Source organism: Pangasianodon hypophthalmus, chromosome 24 (assembly GCF_027358585.1).
Source record: "Pangasianodon hypophthalmus isolate fPanHyp1 chromosome 24, fPanHyp1.pri, whole genome shotgun sequence".
Taxonomy (NCBI): Eukaryota; Metazoa; Chordata; class Actinopteri; order Siluriformes; family Pangasiidae; genus Pangasianodon; species Pangasianodon hypophthalmus.
Window position 1 is genome coordinate 4943586 of NC_069733.1, and position 21762 is coordinate 4965347.

Here is a 21762-nt window from a genome sequence, read left to right on the forward strand (position 1 = left end):
TAAAATGGCTTACTTATAAAATCAATTCACTCCCCTAAAACAATTATTCGGTAAAGGCATTGGTACATTTCTTGATCTGGATCACTGTAGCTCAACTTCACAGCATTTTTCTTTCATTAAGCTGATGTGGTACTCATTCTGGAGTGGAGTCTCTCTTCCATTTAAATCTGCTTCATATCATTGTTTTTTATTTCATCTACCTGACAAACCAGGTTATGCTGAGATTTAAAGTGGATGTTGATACAAATTGCACATTGCTTTGATTCTGATTCTCACCTTTTCTACAATGGTATTTACACTATATGGTCAAAAGTTTGTGGACAGCTGACCCATCACACCTATATGTGCTTGTTGAACATCTCATTACAGATGAGAGATCTGCCTCTGAGTGCTGTTCGTCCTCTGCAACTGATCCAGAATGTAGTTGCACGACTGGTTTTCAATCTTCCTAAGTTTTCCCACACCACGCCATTGCTACCCTCCCTCCACTGGCTTCCTGTAGCTGGCCGCACTGATGCTTGCCTACAAAGCCAAAAACGGACCAGGACCCACTTATCTTAAAGCATTTATCACCTCCCAAACGGCACCACACTCCCTCTGATCCTCTAGCACTGCTCGACTGGTCCCACCATCTCTCAAAGTACAAGGAAGGCATGCATCAAGACTCTTCTCTGTTCTGGCGCCGTGGTGGGGGAATGAACTTCCCCAGCTGAGTCACTGGCAGTCTTCAAACGACTTCTAAAGACTTACTTCTTCCTAAAGTACTTAAATTAGCACATAAAAAAAAACCTTTGTATTTTTTGAGCGCTTGTTACTATATTACCTCCCAACAGAGTTTTTGGACTGATGGTATTCTTAGTTTGTGACATAGCGAACCAGTATCAGAATGTATTTATTGATAGAGACTTCAAAGCACTTTTGTAAGTCGCTCTGATTAAAGGCATCTGCCAAATGCAGTAAATGTAAATGTATATTACAGATTTAGTCCCCCTTTGATGTTATAATAACCTCCACTCTACTGGGAAGGCTTTCCAATAGATTTTGAAGCATGACTGTGGGGATTTGCCCAGTCAGCCACAAGAGCATTAGATAGATTCAACTTTGTCATTGTGCAGAGTATGAGTACAGAGCCAATGAAATGCAGTTTTTCTGTATATTCCAGCTTGCTAGGAAGTTGGAGTCAGAGCGCACGGTCAGCCAAGATACTGCGCCCCTGAAGCAGATGTGGTTAAGGGCCTTGCTCAAATCCCCAACAGCAGCAGCTTGACAGTGCCGGGGCTTGAACCCTCAACCTTCTGATCCAGAGCCTTACCCGTTCAGCCACTACTGCCACTAGTACATTACATACATTAGTGAGGTCAGGCATTAGAGCATTTGTGAGGAGCATTCCAGTTCATCCCAAAGGTGTTCAGTGGGGCTGACGTCAGGGCTCTGTGCAGGCCACTCAAGTACTTCCACACCAGAGTTGGCAAACCAAGTCTGCCTGGACCTTGCTTTGTGAACAGGGGCACTGTCATGCTGGAACATGTTAAGCCCCTTAATTCCAGTGAAGGGAAATTCAATTCAGTTAAATTTTATTTGTACAGCCCTTTTAACAATGGACAGCTTTACAGAAATATATAAATTCAGGGTATACATTTATCCCTAATGAGCAAGCCAGAGGTGACTGTGGCAAGGAAAAACTCCCTGAGACGAAATTGTAACTCAAATGCATTTACTGGCTTTGCAGATGAAACTTGTGCTTTCAAGGGGAAGGAATGAACACAATCATTAAAGAGGAACAGTCCATAATAAAACCTTTTCACGATTTAAGTGAACACAAAGTTGTAATGTAAGTTTTATTACAAAGGTTTGTTTTGTATTTTAATACAAGTGCCACTTGAAATTAGGGAGACAGAACAAGTGAAGAAAATTTATCCATGGTGTAAAACTTTCTGAAAGCGCTCCTTGCAGTAACCTGCATTAAATACATAACAAACCGACACTGAACAAAAGCACACAGCAGGATGTGAACCGTGACGTGTTTCCAGTTCTTACCATATAAGGAAAAACCTTGGATATGAATAAAAGTAAATAAATACCAAAATGTAAATTTAAGTCAAATGACTTTGCATAGCAAGCTGTCTAAAATAGATCAAGTGTGTGTCTAAGCAGAGAAAATCTCCAGGCTTACACAGCTTCATGTTTACTTTCTGTGCTGCTGATTGGTCATATTGTTCAGTAGCTGATAGTGTTTGCCTGATTAGCTTTATGACAGTTATAAACTTGTGACGACCCCCTTCTGCCCTCAGCTGCACACTCACGCCCCTGAGAGCTGCTGCTGTCACCCCTCCGTCCCCTGTGGGTGCCGCTACCCTGCAACTGCCACGCCACACGTGGAGACGACACCAACCTCACTCATCCTCACCATCCACCCTCCCTGCACATGTTGAGATTTCTGCATTTTCTTCCTTACACCTTAAATAAAGAGCACGTTCCCCCTAACGTCGGTCTCTCTTGCGTGCTGTGTTTTTAGAGGGCTCACTCGTCACAAACTTTAGAAAAATGTGCAAAAATTCAGAATGCCATCAATCACCATTGCAAACAGAAAAAAAGAAATAACTATGAGACAGTTTTTATTCTGTCCTAAACCAGACTCAGCCCACCAAGTAGGCCTATTTTGTAAATTCTTTAGGCTATAGAAACTAAAGAGAATTTCCACATCTTGAAAATATCCGCATTACCAAGTTAGATAAAATTTCTCTTGGAAAATGTTGGAGGTTTAGACCACCATGCTTCATAATAACAGCCTTTTTAATATTTTGGCTTTTATATCATTATAAAAGTTGCATATTGCAGGGTTTGTCCTTTATAACCGCGGGCATGCAAGTTTCATAACATGAGGTTTTTGCACGTGTGGCGATTTGAATCAAACCATACAACGGTCAATGCTTGCCTGGTACAGATCAGACTGAATCTTGCTATATGGCAGCGTCCCTGCCAAAATTCACACCATGCTTGCGTGGCACAAATCAGGCAGGGGAAGTGGCTCAAGTAATTGTACCACATTACCACATAACTTTGCATGCCCGATTGTGTGTGCAGAGAAGAGTAGTAGTTTAGGCTCACAAGATAATCAGAAATCGACTGCAAACCTTTATTTGTGAATACTGATACACTCACTTGTTTGGTGGAAAAAATTTTTATTCTTAGAAATAAACCACAAAAATAAATACAGTTTTGAAAACATAAGGTCTTATACTACAATGTATCTATAGGAGACTGTTACAGACACAGTACATTTCCCCAAAACATGACAGAGAACCAAAAATAACATTAATGAAGAGACTTCCATAATCAAGTAATAAACAACTGCACATATTACAAAAATAAAAATATTATAACAATATGCAGATAGGGCTAATACTAAAGAACAACATGAATAGAAAATCAAGAGAGTTTTTATTTTGGACTGTTTTGGTCATTAATTCACCTTTGAAGCACATGGTTCTTCCACAAAGCCAGTATATGTGTTGACTTTTGCATCGGAGAGCTGAAGAAATTGGGATTTCACTGATAACCACAGGATTACTGAGCATCAGTATAGTGAATCCAAAGGCACCCTTCTGCGTATTGTTTTAGCGCCAAATATATTTTCTATTTTGCCCAAAAGGTTCTACCTTGCTCTCATCAGATCACATTTTGCCATGGTTTAGGGTGATTTAGTTTGTTTGTTTTTTCTAGGAGGAAGGGATTCCGTCTAGGCATCCTACCCCATAACCCGGACATGTGAAGAATGTGAGAGATTGTTGTCACATGCAGGGAGTGACCAGTGGTTGCCAGATATTCCTACAGCTCCTTTAATGTTGCTGTAGGTCTCTTGGCAGCCTCCCTGGTAAGTTTTCTTCTTGTTTTTCATCTATTTTGGAGAGGTATCCTGTTTTTGGTAATGTCACTGTGGTGCCCCATTTTCTCCACTTGTTGATGATGGCCTTCATGGTGTTCCATGGTACATCTAATATTTTTGAAATTCTTTTGTACCTCTCACCTAATCGATGCCTTTCGACAATAAGATCCTGTACTTGCTTTGTAAGGTCTTTGTGGACCGTGGCTTCAGCAGTCGGATGAAACTAAGATGATGTCATGAAAATTCTACAGAAAGAGCCGATCTTTATTTGTGGTTAATCAGAATAATTTAATTGATGACAGATGTATGATAATTACTTTTGAACATGTCACTGGTTAATTCTGAGCACAGTCACATTATAAAAAGGGTGTGCACACTTGTGCAACCAGGATATTTTAAGTTTTTTCTTTTTTCCCTAAAACATATGTGTAGACTTTTTATATTCACTATATACTCTACGTATGTATATAAATTTATAATTTTATCTCTGTAATGTCCATGGTAAAATATATATATATATATATATGCTTTCACAGTCTTCAGAACTTGTAACAAATGTATAAAAGATGCATACACTGTAGTCTGTCCCTCAAATATACTTTTAGAGGCATCTTGTCTATGTTTCTTGGAAGGTATTAGCTCTGGTAATACTCCAGTTTTGGCAGAATTTATTATTATGAATAATTTATAGTTATGTGAGGTTGTCAAATAATGAAAAAAATTCAAAGCTAATACAAACTGTATAAAGCTTGGATAAACAGTAGATGGTCCAGAGGTCCGGGATTTGTGTTTGGTCCTTTCCTCTGATATTCATAATTCCTGTAAGAAGTTAGTGACCTAAAACAAAAATACTTTATCACTGAATAATAGTGAACTCTCTCTCAAGTAGAACAAATATAACCAAAGGCCTTAGGCAGTGTGTTGCACATACACACATGCACACAGTGACATATGAAGAAAGAAATTAGAGTAAATATAAATTTAACATTTTTTTCAATTCAAAATTACATGCACAGTAACACACACACATACTATACCTCTGTTATAAACTTGGTCTGCATCTCAGAATCACTCTCAAACTCCAGACTACCATCCAGCACCAGAACTGGAATATTTTTTAGGTGTTCAAAGTGAACCCTACAGTGGAAAGACCAAAACTGGTATTTTATTTGTTCTCTAGGCATTACAGTAGTTGGTAAGAGGACTCTTAAGTTTATAACTACTTAGCAATTTATGAAAGCTATTTATAAATATACAATACACACTACTTTTATTGTTTACATTTATTTCAGTGCCACCAATAATACAATGATACACCAATGACCTGCCAATTACGGACAGGCAAACTCACTTTGTAGATTTGTTTATGAGCCAGTTCTCATGCTGCTTATGTAGTGTCTCAAGGTAGTCCAACTGTATTCCCTTTTCCTCTTCTCTACCCCGGCGGGTCAGCCGCTCCATGCAGGTCTATGAGACACAAGCAATAAATTTCATCCTAGACTAGAATTTATGTAACATTTACAGTATGTTGCAAAACAAGGTGAACTTGACAGGGATGCCTCTGAGGCCAATAAGTCTAGTCTTTCTTTTTACTAATTTGTATGCCTTAAATACCTTCAAAATACACTTCAAACATGAATGAAGCTATTGAAGATAATTTCAGACGTTTGATCTTGCTGTAACCGTGACCCAGTTTGGATCACTTCCTAAACATAATCAGTTCAACTGCTGGTTACAGTGATAATTCCATATGAATCCTACAAACATTTAGCCACTTGTTCTTGAGATATCACGCTAAAAAGAATCTCAGACAGATGCATGGACAACACAAAAACATAGTATCTCCACCACCTAGTAGTGGAGGCATAATGATGCACAGCACAAACTGTAAGGAAATGTCAGCTGGGATTTCTATGAGATAACTGACACACTTTAGGTGTATACAAACTACCATTAGCCTTTATACACTCCCTGACCACTTTAACAGGAACAGCTATACCCCTGCTCATTCATGCAATTATCCAATATTAATTATCCAATCATGTGGCAGCAGCGAACTAAATAAAATCATGCAGCTATTGTTAAAGAGCTTCAGTTAATGTTCACATAAAACATCAGAATGGGGAATTTCAGTGACTGTGGCATGGATGTCATTGCCAAATGGGCTACTTTGAGTTTTTCAGAAATTGCTGAGCTCCTGGAATTTTCACTCACAACAGTCTCTAGAGTTTACTCTAGCTTAGTGTATAAAACAAAAAACATTCAGTGAGCATCAGTCCTGCAAGCGGAAACGCCTTGTTGATGAAAGAGGTCAGAGGAGAATGGCCAGACTGGTTCAAGCTGACACAAAGACTACATAACTGAATAACCGCTCTTTACAACCACAATGAGCCAAAAAGCATCTCCGGACGCACAACATGAACCTTGAGGAACAGCATAACACCACATCAGGTTCCACTTGTGTAATCCAAGAACTGGAATCTAACGCTACGTTGGGCACAAGTTCACTGAAACTGGACAGTTAAAGATGGAAAAAATATTGCCTGGTCTCATAATACCATGGAATCTTGTTTCTCATGGTCTGAGGTACCTTTTGCCAAACTCCTAGCAATGAGTAACTTCAACCTGGCTACTGAAAACAAATGACTGGTAAAGTACTACAGAGATTGTTGCTTCTTTCCCCCATCTCTATACAGAACCTCTGGAATTCTGTCTGAGTGGTCCTCGGGTTTTTGGTCACCTCCCTGTATAAAGTTCTTCTCCGCTGTTTGCTCAGTTTGACCAGGTTGTCACCTTAGAAAGAGTCTCAGAGGTACTAAAACTTCTTCCAGTAAAGAGTAATGGAAGCCAGTATGTTCCTTAATACCTTCAAGGCTACAGAAATTGTTTGTTACATCTCCCTAGACCTCTTCAGCCTTTGACCTCATTGCTTGTTTTTCCACTCTGACATTCCCTGCCAGCTTTATATAGCCAGAGGCATTACTTTTTATTATTTTTGCAGACATGCCATATTTAAGTAAGGAATAATGCACAACAGACTGTGCACTTTATTCTCATATTTCATACACAACATGCATACTACCTTTTTTTTTTTTTTTAACATCACTGACCTGAGGAGGCGCCCTAAGGTATATGATTCCCTCTAGTTGTACCTTAGGACCAAACTGCTCAACAAGAAAGGAATGCCAGTCCTGATATACAGCCCACTCTGTGGAGTTTATACCACCTAGCTCAAACATGTTCTGAGCAAAAATATACCTGAACAGGAAAAGGAATAGCACCATGAACATCACAGACAGGAAATCACTGACGAGAAAATGCTGAAATGAAGATATCCATGTACATGAATTCACCTGTCACTGTAGATGGAACGTTCATACATCTGTACAGCAACGTCTCTTGTTTGCAGTAGCCGTACAGGAGGCGGCTGCAGCTGCGTGCGCATACGGCTCATACAGGAAAATGTCTGAAAGGTGTAGGACCAGCGTTTGGGGTCTTGATACATCATTTGCAACAGATTGCTGGCTGTTTGCTGGGGAGACGGTACTGGCTACAGGAAAACAGCAAGGATAATGGAAATGTCATATTAACAGGAAATGTTATCAGGTTCACGATGAAAGCAGCCATTGTTGGATTACAGTTCTGAGCCACCACTTCTCTTCAGTCATTGTATCCATGAGTGGTCCAAAACCCAGTTTCTGAAAGGCATCGATTAACAACAATTACAAGGAGATTCATACCTGTCTTATTTGTGAAATTGCCTCTTCAACATTTTGCCATTTGCTAACAGGTTCAGGTGTGACCTCCCAGTTTCGCCCTGCGTTGCTCAGCAACCTTGCAAAAGTGGACTTCCCGACCGCTGAAGTTTCCAAAAGACACATATAGCATAACATAACAAATAACAACAGGAATTCAACTGGAATAATAACAATTTACATCTGCTTTGACAATCTTGTTTTCAGTATTCATTACTTTTAATTTTAGTTAGATAGTCATACATTTGTATAACAGTTTCTGCAGGTTAGCGGTGTTTTTAGTTCTTTAGGTGTTTCACACTCATTGTACTGTCACAGTTTAATGCAACTATAAGCAACAGTTTTCCATTAGTTCCTTTGGCATATGTTTTTATCCAAATTACAAGTGAGACAGAATCCAAACTAAACATGCAGTTTGGGGTTAAATGGTCTTGTTCAAGAAAAGCCAACATCAGGGCTGCACCTCAAAAGTATGCCTTCAGTCATTCTTACATTAGTGTAGAACATTTTGCAGAAAAGCCACAAGGCTGTATCTCTAAGAATAAAAGAGCTGGACCACACCGGAGAACACCTGCTGTCCTCATGCACGCAAGAATCATATGTATAACATTTAAAGCACGTACAGGGATTAAAAGGAAGTTAGTAATTAAATTATTCCCTACCTATGTTGCCCTCAATAGAGAGCCTCTTTACACGTGCTATTGCATCCATTGTTTGATTAGTTGAATGGCGCTGGGACGAGTGCTGAAGGAAACGCCGTGGCTCCATAACCCTCTCTAACTGCGTGTTCACACTCACTCTGCCATGAGAGAAGCCGACTGTACAGTGAAGCCAGGAACACGGGACGCATAATTTCAAGTCAGACGTAATACGCTTTAACATACGCTTAAAGGGCGCACAGTGAGCAGACATGCCTTCAGTTTAAACTTCGCGCATGTTAACGCGTGCTTCCACACAGAGTCTACTCAAACTCCAGTGCACAAGAACTGACGACAAAGTCGCATGAGGGCGCAATAGGAACTCTGCGCATGCGTTAAACAACTGACACGTGACCTTGTTGTTTTCATTCGCGCTAAAAGGTGATCACGTGGGCAAAATTGCAAAAGTATGTCCGGGTCATTTGTTTTTTCGTTTTTGTTTTACCTTCAAATTAAAAGGGTCTTTTTTTTAAACGTATTTCAAAGGCATATAAAAAAGTATAAAGCATACAAAATGTGCAAATATGCCCATGTCTTCCCGAAAAGAATAACGGAAAAAAAATAAAGGAAAACAATAATTCAAAGAATCCTAATTCACACAGCAGATACAATAGTTCCTTTCCACGGCCTTTTTGCATATTTTTAAAGGAAGTGAAGAAAATTACAATATAATTGTGAAAGCCTCGGAAAGAAGTGCTGCTTTTAGGCAAACTTGGCAACGATAAACAATACATTTCACACAAAATATTATTATTGATTCCAGGAACTTACGCAGCTATGCACATCTTCTCAAACTCTTTACAAATATACAGTCATAAAACACATGAGCTGTTGTCTCATCATTGACATTACATGGGGAGAAAAACATTTTATGCTTCATTTTAAATGTGATTTTTAAAAAAAAAAAAAAAAACTAGTTGGATATAAGTTGTTAAGAATTCTGCAATGATTTTCTTTGACTCTAGAGGAATGGGAAATGAAAGGAATTTACTATGTATTGTTATTCTTATTGGACTTACTTGGCTAAAGTTCATTAGAAAAAATATTACTAATAATTTTGTTATTAGAGATTACTACTATCCAAGTCAACTTTCCTGATTTTCAAAGAGAATATACAAGGATTTACATTTGAAGTGTACTGAATTGTGTTCTGAATTATACATATAATGTTTTAAGGGAATGGCTTTGGCAACTACATTAGAAGTCTTATGTGTACACTGAAGATTATATTTATTGCAGAGTTCCTCACATGTTAATACCTTACCTCTGTCATTTAGTAGCTCTACTGCTGACCAAAGACCTTTATCCATCCAGTCTTTAAGAATAAAGGCTTGTGATTCAAGAATATATACCTATTATTCCAAATAGGGGTTGAGTGTGGAATGAAGTTGGGATTGTGTAAAAGTGTCCAGTAAAACCTGCTGATGAAATGAGGAAAGTCTGAAATCACATCATTTCTACACCACATCAAAATCTATTCCCCAGTAATTTATTAAAAATTTCCCTGGGGACTGAAACCAAACACTATTATGGTAAGTTTAAAATTGTCTTAACCAGTTGATTTTAAGAGTACCATCAATACATTCAAAAATCATTTGCTTGTAGACCACCCTCCTTGTAGTCTTTTGTCAGTATACCCTTATTATGGTAATGCACTTTGTTTTTCCATATGAAATTGAATTCAGTTGATTTGATGGCTCTACTGGGAATAGTTAATGAATATGCTGGTTAAAGTGGATCTTGCCAAGCTTTCCATCTTGGTCATGTAGATCCTACATATCTTATAAACATTTTTTCCTTCACATGTAGATAGTCAAAAGGTTGAGGATTTCAGAGCTGTATAATGTGTTGGGTATTTTGTATTATTAATAGCAAGAAAGCTTAGACAAGGTGTAAATTCAAAAACTATCCCAATATATCTGAATTCACCCTATATTTCCTTAAAATAATACAGTACTATGCATTTGGCAATGATGATTAACTGACATTGGAATTTATAAGCATCAAAATATAAAAGCATTTGAGGTTTGAGGTTTGTTTGGGCTAATTTTTTCACACAACCCTGGACACTGGAGCGGCCAACCTTGTATAGGTATAAATGCAAGCTAAATATATTTTTGACTATATTAAATACCCAACAAGCAGTTTTGTAGGCAGTGTATATAATACAGATTTTAGACAGGACTTTATTGTTCACACACACAGTGTTCAAACATCACACTATTTTGGAAGTCATGTCTCATGCATCTCAAATAAACTCGCATGCTCGGACTTTGAATTTGTTTACTAATTCCAATTTAAGCTGACAAAAAAAAGCCCTTTTTTTAAAAAAAAATCCAGGAGACTAAAGTTAATTGCCGGAGTTTCATGGCCTATCAGGGAGGGTAAGAAACGCCAAGAGTTGTAGTTCTGACATGCTCTACAGCTCTACATAAATGATACCTTAGCAAGTGAAAATACTGCTGTGTATTTTCTTTTACTTAGGCACTCTGTTCATCCTATTATCAATAGTATTATTTAGTATTTATTATAAAGTATCATTAAATAAACAGTTGTTGGAGAAAATGTTCAAGATATAACGCACAATATCTTTGAATTATGTCTATGCCATATTACATAATTCTTCAAATATATGTATATATATATATATATATATATATATATATATATATATATATATATATATATATATATATATATATACAGCCTTTAACTGAATTACGAAACATCCTGACAAGACATAGTTGATCATTCACAACTGAAACACATCTGATAAAAAGGGCTCTAAACAGATAAATAATATGAAATCTGTAAATTGAATTTTTGAGATTGTTTATCTGAAAAATAATCTTGTATGATGACACACTGAAATAAACAGACCTGAGATTAAATGTATAAGAGTACAGAAAATAGTTCTTAAAGCTGTAGCATTACAGAGTTTAAGAGAGAGCGAGAAAGGTAGAACTAACAGATCACCTACATATATGGGAACAGAACTCTAAAGGTCATTTTTAAGACTACTTTAACCCCAAGTTTTTTAAAGATCAACGAGTATACTTTCTATACGCAGACAAACCTTGCCAAGTGTTTCATCTCTACTGCAGGTCTGTCAAGACCATTTAAAATTTTACAGACAACCCTAATATTGATGCAAATATAGCTTTAATCTTCATCTTAAAAAGTTATTCATAGTCCTGAAAAGTCCTGCACAACACCATGCTTAATGATACAAATTTGAAAAAAAAAGAAAAAGAAAAATAAACAGTCATTTAGATGATCAACAGTTCATTCATTTTTCATTGGAGCCAACTATACTTTTCAATGCCTCCGGGCTATCAAAGAAAAGAAATAATGGTGATATTCAATGCAAGGAAAAAATCAGCATTTTGTAAATGAGTATAATCAGCAGCTTGTAGACAGTAACATTACTGTTACAGTCTAAATTTCAAAGCAAAAATACTGACCTACAGTATGTCCATAATAACTTTCCGCATGAAAGAAATGTTAGACCCTAGCAAGAATGTACACGTGTTACTCACAGAAACCTATAAACTTTTGCTCCATTCACCTTCAATACCTTCAACTGAAAAAGGTGTTGTATTTGGTTTTTCCCTGTTATATTAAAAAGATCAAATGCTTGAATATAAAACAATAAAATGTTTAATATAAAAATCTGCCTGCAGTTTCTATCTCCCATCTACTTTGTCCAACATTTGTATAGTTCATGAAGCCCAAATAAAAAGACAAGTACATACAAACATTGTTAATCTACAGTCAGTACATTGTTAAAATATACTTTTATTCCTAAATGTACTGACTGTGGCTTTAAAATTCTCTGAACAAAAGGAGAAATATTTCGGTGATACATATATTTGTAAGTTTTTTATCGGTCCTTGGTGCCTAGTTTCTCGATAAGTTCCTGCAGAGGAACCAGCTCTCTGCGGTCAATCAGGTTAAATTCCTGTCCATGTGCATGCAAACAAAAAGGGGGAGAAAAAAACAAAATGATTAAAATGAAAAGATTTAATGTCAGACACATCATTTATGGTTTATCATCTACCCTGAGAAGTTGCCAGATATTTGTGTTCAGCAAAGTATGATTAAAAAAAAAGTATGCTACTTATAAATCCCCCAGCCAAGCCCTATCACCTGCACAAAGAAGATGAAATGCTTGAAAGAAGTGTTGAGATGGGCCTCCTCCTGTAGCTGCATGACAGAGTCAAAGTGCTGGTGGTAAATGTGAGCATAGACTCTGAACAAACGCTTCAGAATTGTTTTAGCCACTGACATGAAGTTTTTTGGGAAAGGCACACCTAGAAAGAAGAAAAAAATGTCATTGTGCAATCATATACTACACTGTCTAGTTAATTGTAGGGGGATGTCAAGTTCCAAAAATGAACTATTAAGACCACCTCCTTAACAAACAGCTGTCCTTGAAGGTCACACATTAGGTATCCTTTCTGAGGCAAACCCACCAGAAAAAAAATCAGAAGGTTACGTGTGTACCCATAATTCTACAACTGAATGGAGGCCCAGGGTGGTTTCCTTCATAACTACTGAGGTATTCCTGTTTGCTTGTTTCCTTGCTGGCTAATAGCTAAGGCGTCACCACAAGACCGTGAACGAGAGCCAACGTGTGCAGACTATAAAAGGCCCCTGGTACACTATGCTGATGACACATGAGTGACAACAAAGTAACATTCAGTTTGTAAAATTTGGTAAATGGTGAACTCCATGGCACCACTTCACACATGTCCACAAGTATTGGTCTTTTTAGTGCCACTCAGGAGGTAGGCACATGCTGAATGGCATTTAATGCACGTAGGTTTCTTATATTAGCTCACCCCATTATTTAATTGCTTTCTTATCCATTTACATACTGTATATATTCCTTACTTATCCATATGCCATGCTAACCAATTTTGGAAGGAAATAGGGTTTCATCATCCAGCTGATCTTGGACCCAAGTCATCAAGTAGTCAATGTATTTTGGAGCCGAGCATTTGATTGGTTTCTTTATGTTGGTACCATCAGCCCAGTGATATTCATATCTGCAGAAACATAAGAGATACTGTAAACCATCCAGTTGTATTTATGTATCAAATAACAAAATATGGGATTTCTTCCTACTTGGGCCCTGCAGACATGACAGGGCAGTTGGTTTCAGTGCAGAATTCAGTGATGGTGCCATACAGCATGTTGATCTGGTTGAAGAAGTCGACAGCTAAAATAAAAGTAGTTATTAGGAATGACAAGACCCAGATCACATTGTCTGACTTATATAGAATGAAGGAAGAAAGATTTTACTACAAATTAAATTTACTTGCAATAAACTGTCCACCAAAAAAATAAGACTAAACTAAAGAGAATTTTTTAATCTGTTTGGAAAATACAAAATTAAGAGTTTTGGATAATCACTAATCTTGAAAACACTACAATAATTGCATATATTTTAAAATGTACAAACCTCACATGTAGATCCCTTAAACTGTTTCACATGATGTTTTATTAAGATAATACTGCTAAAAGTTTTAATGGACAAGCATGCAGACATACACACTTACTATTAACAGCGATCCATTCATTAAGGTCTTCTCCTTCTGGTAACATCACAGCAGCCCGAAGGTTACCACTTCCCAATGTTGCTTCAGCATGTTTCAAGAGCTCATACTGGTGAGAACCCTCTGGAATGTTTTTCTTTGGTTTGAATGTCTTTGAAGACCGACTGCCACTAAAGTAAACACACAATCAACTTTTTTCACTTTTTCAGTCAGATGTTGATCAAATCTGAGTGTCCCTGCATAACAGCTTTGCAGAATCGATCACCTGCACAAACCTGTTTTTTTCCAAGAAAAATTGTGATAAAATTCTTATATTACCATGCCTTGTATAGGTATTGACCCACCTTGAACTCTTCTACATTTTTTAGTGTTACACAATATGTCTAACATTTGAAGGTGCAAAAATTTCTTTTTTGTGACATAAAGGTTAAATAAACAAAAAAAAAAACAGGTTGCACAAGTATTCACCCCTCTGGGTCAATACTTGGTAGAAACACCTTCAGCTGCAAATACAGCTGGGATATCTGCTTTGCACATCTGTGTCATGTTATTTGTGCCCATTCCTCTTGGCAAAACTGCACAAGCTCTGTCAGACTGGATGGAGACAACTTGTGAACAGCAATTTTCAAGTCTTGCCACAGATTCTCAATCAGACTGAGGGCTTGGCTTTGACTGGGGCATTCTAACATGTTCAGGTTCTTGGGTTTAAACCAATCTAGTGGATCCTTGGCAGTGTGCTCTGGGTCATTGTGCTCTGGGTCATTGTCCTGTTGGAAGGTAAACCTCCGCCCCAGTCTTAAGTCTTTTGCAGACTGTAACAGATCTTCTTATAGGATTGCCCTGTATCTGACCAGTTTATCTGATCAGAGTCCTTGAAGACAAAAAGCATCTCCACAACATGATGCTACCACTACCATGCTTCACCACATTCTCAGGTTGATGAGCTGTGTTGGGGTTCTGCAAAAACTAGCACGTTGTGCCAAGGCCAAAATGTTTAATTTTGGTTTCATCATTATGGATTTAATGGTACAACACAAGATGTTCAGAGTTTAGGGTATTACTTTATAATCAAACTCTGATTGATACTTTTTCAGAACTTTGTCCTGGACTTTTGATCCTTGGTCTGCATAATGCTGTTTGCTTATGCAAGGCATTGTAGTTATGTTGCATGTTGATAATGTTTCAGAGCCCAAGACAATCTTTGCACTTCTTTGCATTTATTTTTATGGTTCCAAGGGTCCCAAAAGAGAAAGGTTGCATTTTTCTGCAAGTACGTCTACCGCCATTTCTGTGGGGAGCTGAATGAATGAGACCCTGATTGGCTCTGGGAAAAAAAGTCATCCAGTATTAGCACACAGCAACGCAAAACTGATATCAGGAAAATCCTTCTACTGGGGTGGAATTACACATTCACAATACTAGTAATTCTTTAATTGTATAACACAAAGAGAAAATTAAATGCATCCAAGGTCTTCAAAGTAGATTCACCTACAGCTAGTCTGGAGTCTGGTGCTATAAATGCCAGAGTAATCTTTTACAGTCCAGAGGTTCTGAGGCTCTACCACTGAAATTTACATATAATCCAACTGAGTTCACTTTTACTTGATTAAAATCTCTCAAATTCTCTCAATATGAGTGATTGATACAATCATGATAAATAAATATTCAGATAGTGGATGTGGATGGCAGTTACATAGGGCTGGAGCTCATGAAAATTCAGATATTCTCACTCATCCAACAGTCATTTTATGTTTAATTATCATATACCTTATTCCATATACAAAGGTCAAACAACAAATGTAGATTATTAGAAGTCATTATATTTACTTGGGGTGTAAAGATACATCATGACACAATACACTGCGATCCAAACATTTCACAATGTGCATCATGGGATTCATGTGTGATTCACATCATGGAACTCAGCTTTCTATTAATTATGTATCTAATGGAATTACACAGTCTGAACACTAGAGGTCCCAATTTATAAGTTGTATTTATAAATGTATTTATACATTTATATATAACTTTCTACAACATTAAATGCGACTATAAATGGTTATGACATGTTGTTCTTTATTATACAATTGTTAGTCCTCTAATTTGATTGGACAAGTGGCGTTCCAACAGTGCTGATATTTAGTATAACCGCACTGGGACATTTCACTGTTTGTATCAGTCCACTTTTCTGTGTTCTACATAAAATTCCAATTCTAGCTATAGTTCATTATATTGAAATCGTTACTACACTTATTACAGGCTGTCAATCAGTCTGTATGTTGGCATGGCAACACGCATCCAGCAGTGGCTTCTTTGGGAACTAGTTTTGTTCACTGAGCAAAAAGAAACAAAATATTTGCACATACTGTGTCTGAAATGTCAGTTACTTGATATTCATTTCTTGTTCACAGAACTGTGGTATAAAAGCAATATCATACTTACAATCATGCTGTTGTACTGAATATCAGTACGACTACCTGCGGCCTCGTGCCTAGAGCCGAATCATAGCCATGTTGATGTTCACTATACCAGCACTCTTGCTCGTGTGATATTGCTTATAAGCACAAAAATGGAATCACTGGCAAATTGCTGTGGTATAAGAAAAATTAAAGACTTCAGGATGTGCTTTTATAGGAGAATTATTGGGATGGTCAGGATAGTCAGCTGCATCAAACCACCCTGTTGTTATTTTTCTATAACAGCAGCACACAGTGTTTTATTGCTTATACTTTATTTTCCCTGTCCATGCATGTATGTTGATATGTCATAAAAAGTTATTACATATGGAAGTTTGCGAGAAACAGATTTAAAAAAAGAAAAGAAAGAAAGAAAGGAAAAATGATATGGATAAAGATCAGTTGTGTGCAATAGGCCAAGGACATGACAAGGTACTGTCATTTTTGGCTTTAAGAGGCTAGCCCAAGTTCTAAAATTAAACAAGGCACTTTTAACTGCTTTAATTCATTTGCATATTTTCTTTCGTGTAAGCTAAAGTTCACCATCAGTTCGGGCTTTAATCATCTTGCCAAAAGGACAGCTGCTTTAATAACCTGATCATTTCTCCTCAGTGCTTTAGCGGAAGCTTCACAGAGAGCTTTCCAGGAAGAGAAAACACGGCCTAATAAAGGCGTCCAGGGGATTGATATTTAAATTCTAATCTCACAACGATGTTACACAATATAAAACTAATATCTAATATATTTGTTAAAATCTTATCATGGTTGTAGTGCTGTTGGCTAACTGACGTTAGTCATAAAGCTGGCCTGAGCCTCATCAGTAGAAAGGTTACACTAACTATGGGCTAGTTAGTAACTAACTAGGCGTACTTTAAGCATAAGTATTCACTTCGTGTGTACTTCGTTCCAGCTGAGATTATTCAACAGGAATATGTCTAGTTATCTCCAAACAATGACCACGTCGCTGCATAATAACAGACTGCGGACTAACTAGTCAGCTAGCCACCGTTACTTACAATAAGAAGCTCATTTCCGTTAACTTTGCTTCCAACGAATCTTCCAAACAGCGTTAAGTCCAAGTTACGCAGAGCAAAAAGTCTTAACCAGATTCTGGGTTGAGGAAACAAACCGATGTAAATAACGTACTTGCCGAAGTTTCAAAACTTTAAACAAAGTGAACAGGAAACAGGAAGTGTTTGCACCGCCGCAGAGAAAAAGGAAACAGCAAAGACGAGAGAGTCCAGTGTAGTTACAGCTGCGTTAGTGTAGTTACAGTTACGTTAGTGTAGTTACAGCTGCGTTAGTGTAGTTACAGTTACATTAGTGTAGTTACAGCTGCGTTAGTGTAGTTACAGTTGTGTTAGTGTAGTTACAGCTACGTTAGTGTAGTTACAGTTACATTAGTGTAGTTACAGCTGCGTTAGTGTAGTTACAGTTGTGTTAGTGTAGTTACAGCTGCGTTAGTGTAGTTACAGTTACATTAGTGTAGTTACAGTTACATTAGTGTAGTTACAGCTGCGTTAGTGTAGTTACAGTTACATTAGTGTAGTTACAGCTGCGTTAGTGTAGTTACAGTTACACTAGTGTAGTTACAGTTGCGTTAGTGTAGTTACAGTTACATTAGTGTAGTTACAGCTGCGTTAGTGTAGTTACAGTTACATTAGTGTAGTTACAGCTGCGTTAGTGTAGTTACAGTTACACTAGTGTAGTTACAGTTGCGTTAGTGTAGTTACAGTTACATTAGTGTAGTTACAGCTGCGTTAGTGTAGTTACAGTTACATTAGTGTAGTTACAGTTGCGTTAGTGTAGTTACAGCTGCGTTAGTGTAGTTACAGTTGCGTTAGTGTAGTTACAGTTACATTAGTGTAGTTACAGTTACATTAGTGTAGTTACAGTTGCGTTAGTGTAGTTACGGTTACATTAGTGTAGTTACAGTTGCGTTAGTGTAGTTACAGTTACACTAGTGTAGTTACAGTTGTGTTAGTGTAGTTATAGCTGCATTAGTGTAGTTACAGCTGCGTTAGTGTAGTTACAGTTGTGTTAGTGTAGTTACAGTTATATTAGTGTAGTTACAGCTGCATTAGTGGAGTTACAGTTACATTAGTGCGGTTACAGTTGCGTTAGTGTAGTTACAGCTACGTTAGTGTAGTTACAGCTACATTAGTGTAGTCACAGCTGCGTTAGTGTAGTCACAGCTGCGTTAGTGTATTTACAGTTGTGTTAGTGTAGTTACAGCCGCATTAGTGTAGTTACAGCCGCGTTGGTGTAGTTACAGCCGCGTTGGTGTAGTTACAGCCGCGTTAGTGTAGTTACAGTTGCATTGGTGTAGTTACAGCTGCGTTAGTGTAGTTACAGTTGCATTAGTGTAGTTACAGCTGCGTTAGTGTAGTTACTGTTGCGTTAGTGTGGTTACAGCTGCATTAGTGTAGTTACAACTGCATTACTGTGGTTACTGTTGCATTAATGTGGTTACAGCTGCGTTAGTGTAGTTACAGCTGCGTTAGTGTAGTTACTGTTGCGTTAGTGTAGTTACAGTTGTGTTAGTGTAGTTACAGCTACGTTAGTGTAGTTACAGTTACATTAGTGTAGTTACAGCTGCGTTAGTGTAGTTACAGCTGCGTTAGTGTAGTTACAGCTGCGTTAGTGTAGTTACAGTTACGTTAGTGTAGTTACAGCTGCGTTAGTGTAGTTACAGTTACATTAGTGTAGTTACAGCTGCGTTAGTGTAGTTACAGTTGTGTTAGTGTAGTTACAGCTACGTTAGTGTAGTTACAGTTACATTAGTGTAGTTACAGCTGCGTTAGTGTAGTTACAGTTGTGTTAGTGTAGTTACAGCTGCGTTAGTGTAGTTACAGTTACATTAGTGTAGTTACAGTTACATTAGTGTAGTTACAGCTGCGTTAGTGTAGTTACAGTTACATTAGTGTAGTTACAGCTGCGTTAGTGTAGTTACAGTTACACTAGTGTAGTTACAGTTGCGTTAGTGTAGTTACAGTTACATTAGTGTAGTTACAGCTGCGTTAGTGTAGTTACAGTTACATTAGTGTAGTTACAGCTGCGTTAGTGTAGTTACAGTTACACTAGTGTAGTTACAGTTGCGTTAGTGTAGTTACAGTTACATTAGTGTAGTTACAGCTGCGTTAGTGTAGTTACAGTTACATTAGTGTAGTTACAGTTGCGTTAGTGTAGTTACAGCTGCGTTAGTGTAGTTACAGTTGCGTTAGTGTAGTTACAGTTACATTAGTGTAGTTACAGTTACATTAGTGTAGTTACAGTTGCGTTAGTGTAGTTACGGTTACATTAGTGTAGTTACAGTTGCGTTAGTGTAGTTACAGTTACACTAGTGTAGTTACAGTTGTGTTAGTGTAGTTATAGCTGCATTAGTGTAGTTACAGCTGCGTTAGTGTAGTTACAGTTGTGTTAGTGTAGTTACAGTTATATTAGTGTAGTTACAGCTGCATTAGTGGAGTTACAGTTACATTAGTGCGGTTACAGTTGCGTTAGTGTAGTTACAGCTACGTTAGTGTAGTTACAGCTACATTAGTGTAGTCACAGCTGCGTTAGTGTAGTCACAGCTGCGTTAGTGTATTTACAGTTGTGTTAGTGTAGTTACAGCCGCATTAGTGTAGTTACAGCCGCGTTGGTGTAGTTACAGCCGCGTTGGTGTAGTTACAGCCGCGTTAGTGTAGTTACAGTTGCATTGGTGTAGTTACAGCTGCGTTAGTGTAGTTACAGTTGCATTAGTGTAGTTACAGCTGCGTTAGTGTAGTTACTGTTGCGTTAGTGTGGTTACAGCTGCATTAGTGTAGTTACAACTGCATTACTGTGGTTACTGTTGCATTAATGTGGTTACAGCTGCGTTAGTGTAGTTACAGCTGCGTTAGTGTAGTTACTGTTGCGTTAGTGTAGTTACAGTTGCATTAGTGTAGTTACAGCTGTGTTAGTGTAGTCACAGCTGCATTAGTGTAGTTCCAGTTGCATTAGTGTAGTCACAGCTGCATTAGTGTAGTCACAGCTGCATTACTGTGGTTACAGCTGCATTAGTGTAGTCACAGCTGCGTTAGTGTAGTTACTGTTGCTTTACTGTGGTTACTGTTGCGTTACTGTAGTTACAGTTGCATTAGTGTAGTTACAGTTGCGTCAGTGTAGTCACAGCTGCATTACTGTGGTTACAGCTGCGTTAGTGTGGTTACAGCTGCGTTAGTGTAGTTACAACTGCGTTATTGTGGTTTACTGTTGCGTTAGTGTGGTTACAGTTGCGTTAGTGTGGTTACAGCTGCATTAGTGTGGTTACTGTCACTTTAGTGTGGTTACTCTTGCGTTAGTGTAGTTACAGTTGCGTTAGTGTAGTTACAGCTGCATTACTGTGATTACTCTTGCATTAATGTGGTTACTCTTGCATTACTGTAGTTACAGTACTTCGTTCCAGCTGAGATTATTCAACAGGAATATGTCTAGTTATCTCCAAACAATGACCACGTCGCTGCATAATAACAGACTGCGGACTAACTAGTCAGCTAGCCACCGTTACTTACAATAAGAAGCTCATTTCCGTTAACTTTGCTTCCAACGAATCTTCCAAACAGAGTTAAGTCCAAGTTACCCAGAGCAAAAAGTCTTAACCAGATTCTGGGTTGAGGAAACAAACCGATGTAAATAACGTACTTGCCGAAGTTTCAAAACTTTAAACAAAGTGAACAGGAAACAGGAAGTGTTTGCACCGCCGCAGAGAAAAAGGAAACAGCAAAGACGAGAGAGTCCAGTGTAGTTACAGCTGCGTTAGTGTAGTTACAGTTACATTAGTGTAGTTACAGCTACATTAGTGTAGTTACAGTTACATTAGTGTAGTTACAGCTGCGTTAGTGTAGTTACAGTTGTGTTAGTGTAGTTACAGCTGCGTTAGTGTAGTTACAGTTACATTAGTGTAGTTACAGTTGCGTTAATGTAGTTACAGCTGCGTTAGTGTAGTTACAGTTGCGTTAGTGTAGTTACAGTTACATTAGTGTAGTTACAGTTGCGTTAGTGTAGTTACAGTTACATTAGTGTAGTTACAGCTGCGTTAGTTTAGTTACAGTTGCATTAGTGTAGTTACAGTTACATTAGTGTAGTTACAGTTGTGTTAGTGTAGTTACAGCTGCGTTAGTGTAGTTACAGTTACATTAGTGTAGTTACAGCTGCGTTAGTGTAGTTACAGTTGTGTTAGTGTAGTTACAGTTATATTAGTGTAGTTACAGCTGCATTAGTGTAGTTACAGTTACATTAGTGCGGTTACAGTTGCGTTAGTGTAGTTACAGCTACGTTAGTGTAGTTACAGCTGCATTAGTGTAGCTACAGTTACATTAGTGTAGTTACAGTTGTGTTAGTGTAGTCACAGCTGCGTTAGTGTAGTCACAGCTGCGTTAGTGT

At 37.8% G+C, this 21762-nt stretch overlaps 2 protein-coding genes across 2 annotated transcripts; both read right to left on the reverse strand.

The window, feature by feature from the left end:
* Nucleotides 1-3140: 3140 nt before the first annotated feature.
* On the reverse strand, nt 3141-8668 carry dguok (deoxyguanosine kinase). The gene is made up of 7 exons (XM_026939573.3): nt 8304-8668; nt 7627-7745; nt 7240-7436; nt 6997-7144; nt 5238-5353; nt 4924-5023; nt 3141-4723 (listed from the first exon to the last, which is right to left on the reverse strand). The coding sequence occupies exons 1-7, from the start codon at nt 8551-8553 to the stop codon at nt 4697-4699; spliced, it is 957 nt and encodes a 318-aa protein (XP_026795374.1). The 5' UTR covers nt 8554-8668; the 3' UTR covers nt 3141-4696.
* Nucleotides 8669-11484: 2816 nt separating this feature from the next.
* Nucleotides 11485-17594, reverse strand: mob1a (MOB kinase activator 1A). The gene is made up of 6 exons (XM_026940023.3): nt 17373-17594; nt 13904-14070; nt 13470-13563; nt 13257-13390; nt 12489-12652; nt 11485-12300 (listed from the first exon to the last, which is right to left on the reverse strand). The coding sequence occupies exons 1-6, from the start codon at nt 17384-17386 to the stop codon at nt 12223-12225; spliced, it is 651 nt and encodes a 216-aa protein (XP_026795824.1). The 5' UTR covers nt 17387-17594; the 3' UTR covers nt 11485-12222.
* Between the last annotated feature and the right edge of the window lie 4168 nt (nt 17595-21762).

What these genes read in the sequence shown, in the direction of transcription:
- dguok (XM_026939573.3), bottom strand. Translation starts at nt 8,553, where the DNA reads ATGTCTGCTCACTGTGCGCCCTTTAAGCGTATGTTAAAGCGTATTACG. An exon ending in CTCTATTGAGGGCAACATAG is followed by an intron (nt 7,746 to 8,303) that starts GTAGGGAATAAT and finishes TGGAAACTTCAG; the next exon opens with CGGTCGGGAAGTCCACTTTT. An exon ending in CTCATAAACAAATCTACAAA is followed by an intron (nt 5,024 to 5,237) that starts GTGAGTTTGCCT and finishes TTTCCACTGTAG; the next exon opens with GGTTCACTTTGAACACCTAA.
- mob1a (XM_026940023.3), bottom strand. An exon ending in GTCATGTCTGCAGGGCCCAA is followed by an intron (nt 13,391 to 13,469) that starts GTAGGAAGAAAT and finishes ATGTTTCTGCAG; the next exon opens with ATATGAATATCACTGGGCTG. An exon ending in ATTTCATCTTCTTTGTGCAG is followed by an intron (nt 12,301 to 12,488) that starts GTGATAGGGCTT and finishes GCACATGGACAG; the next exon opens with GAATTTAACCTGATTGACCG.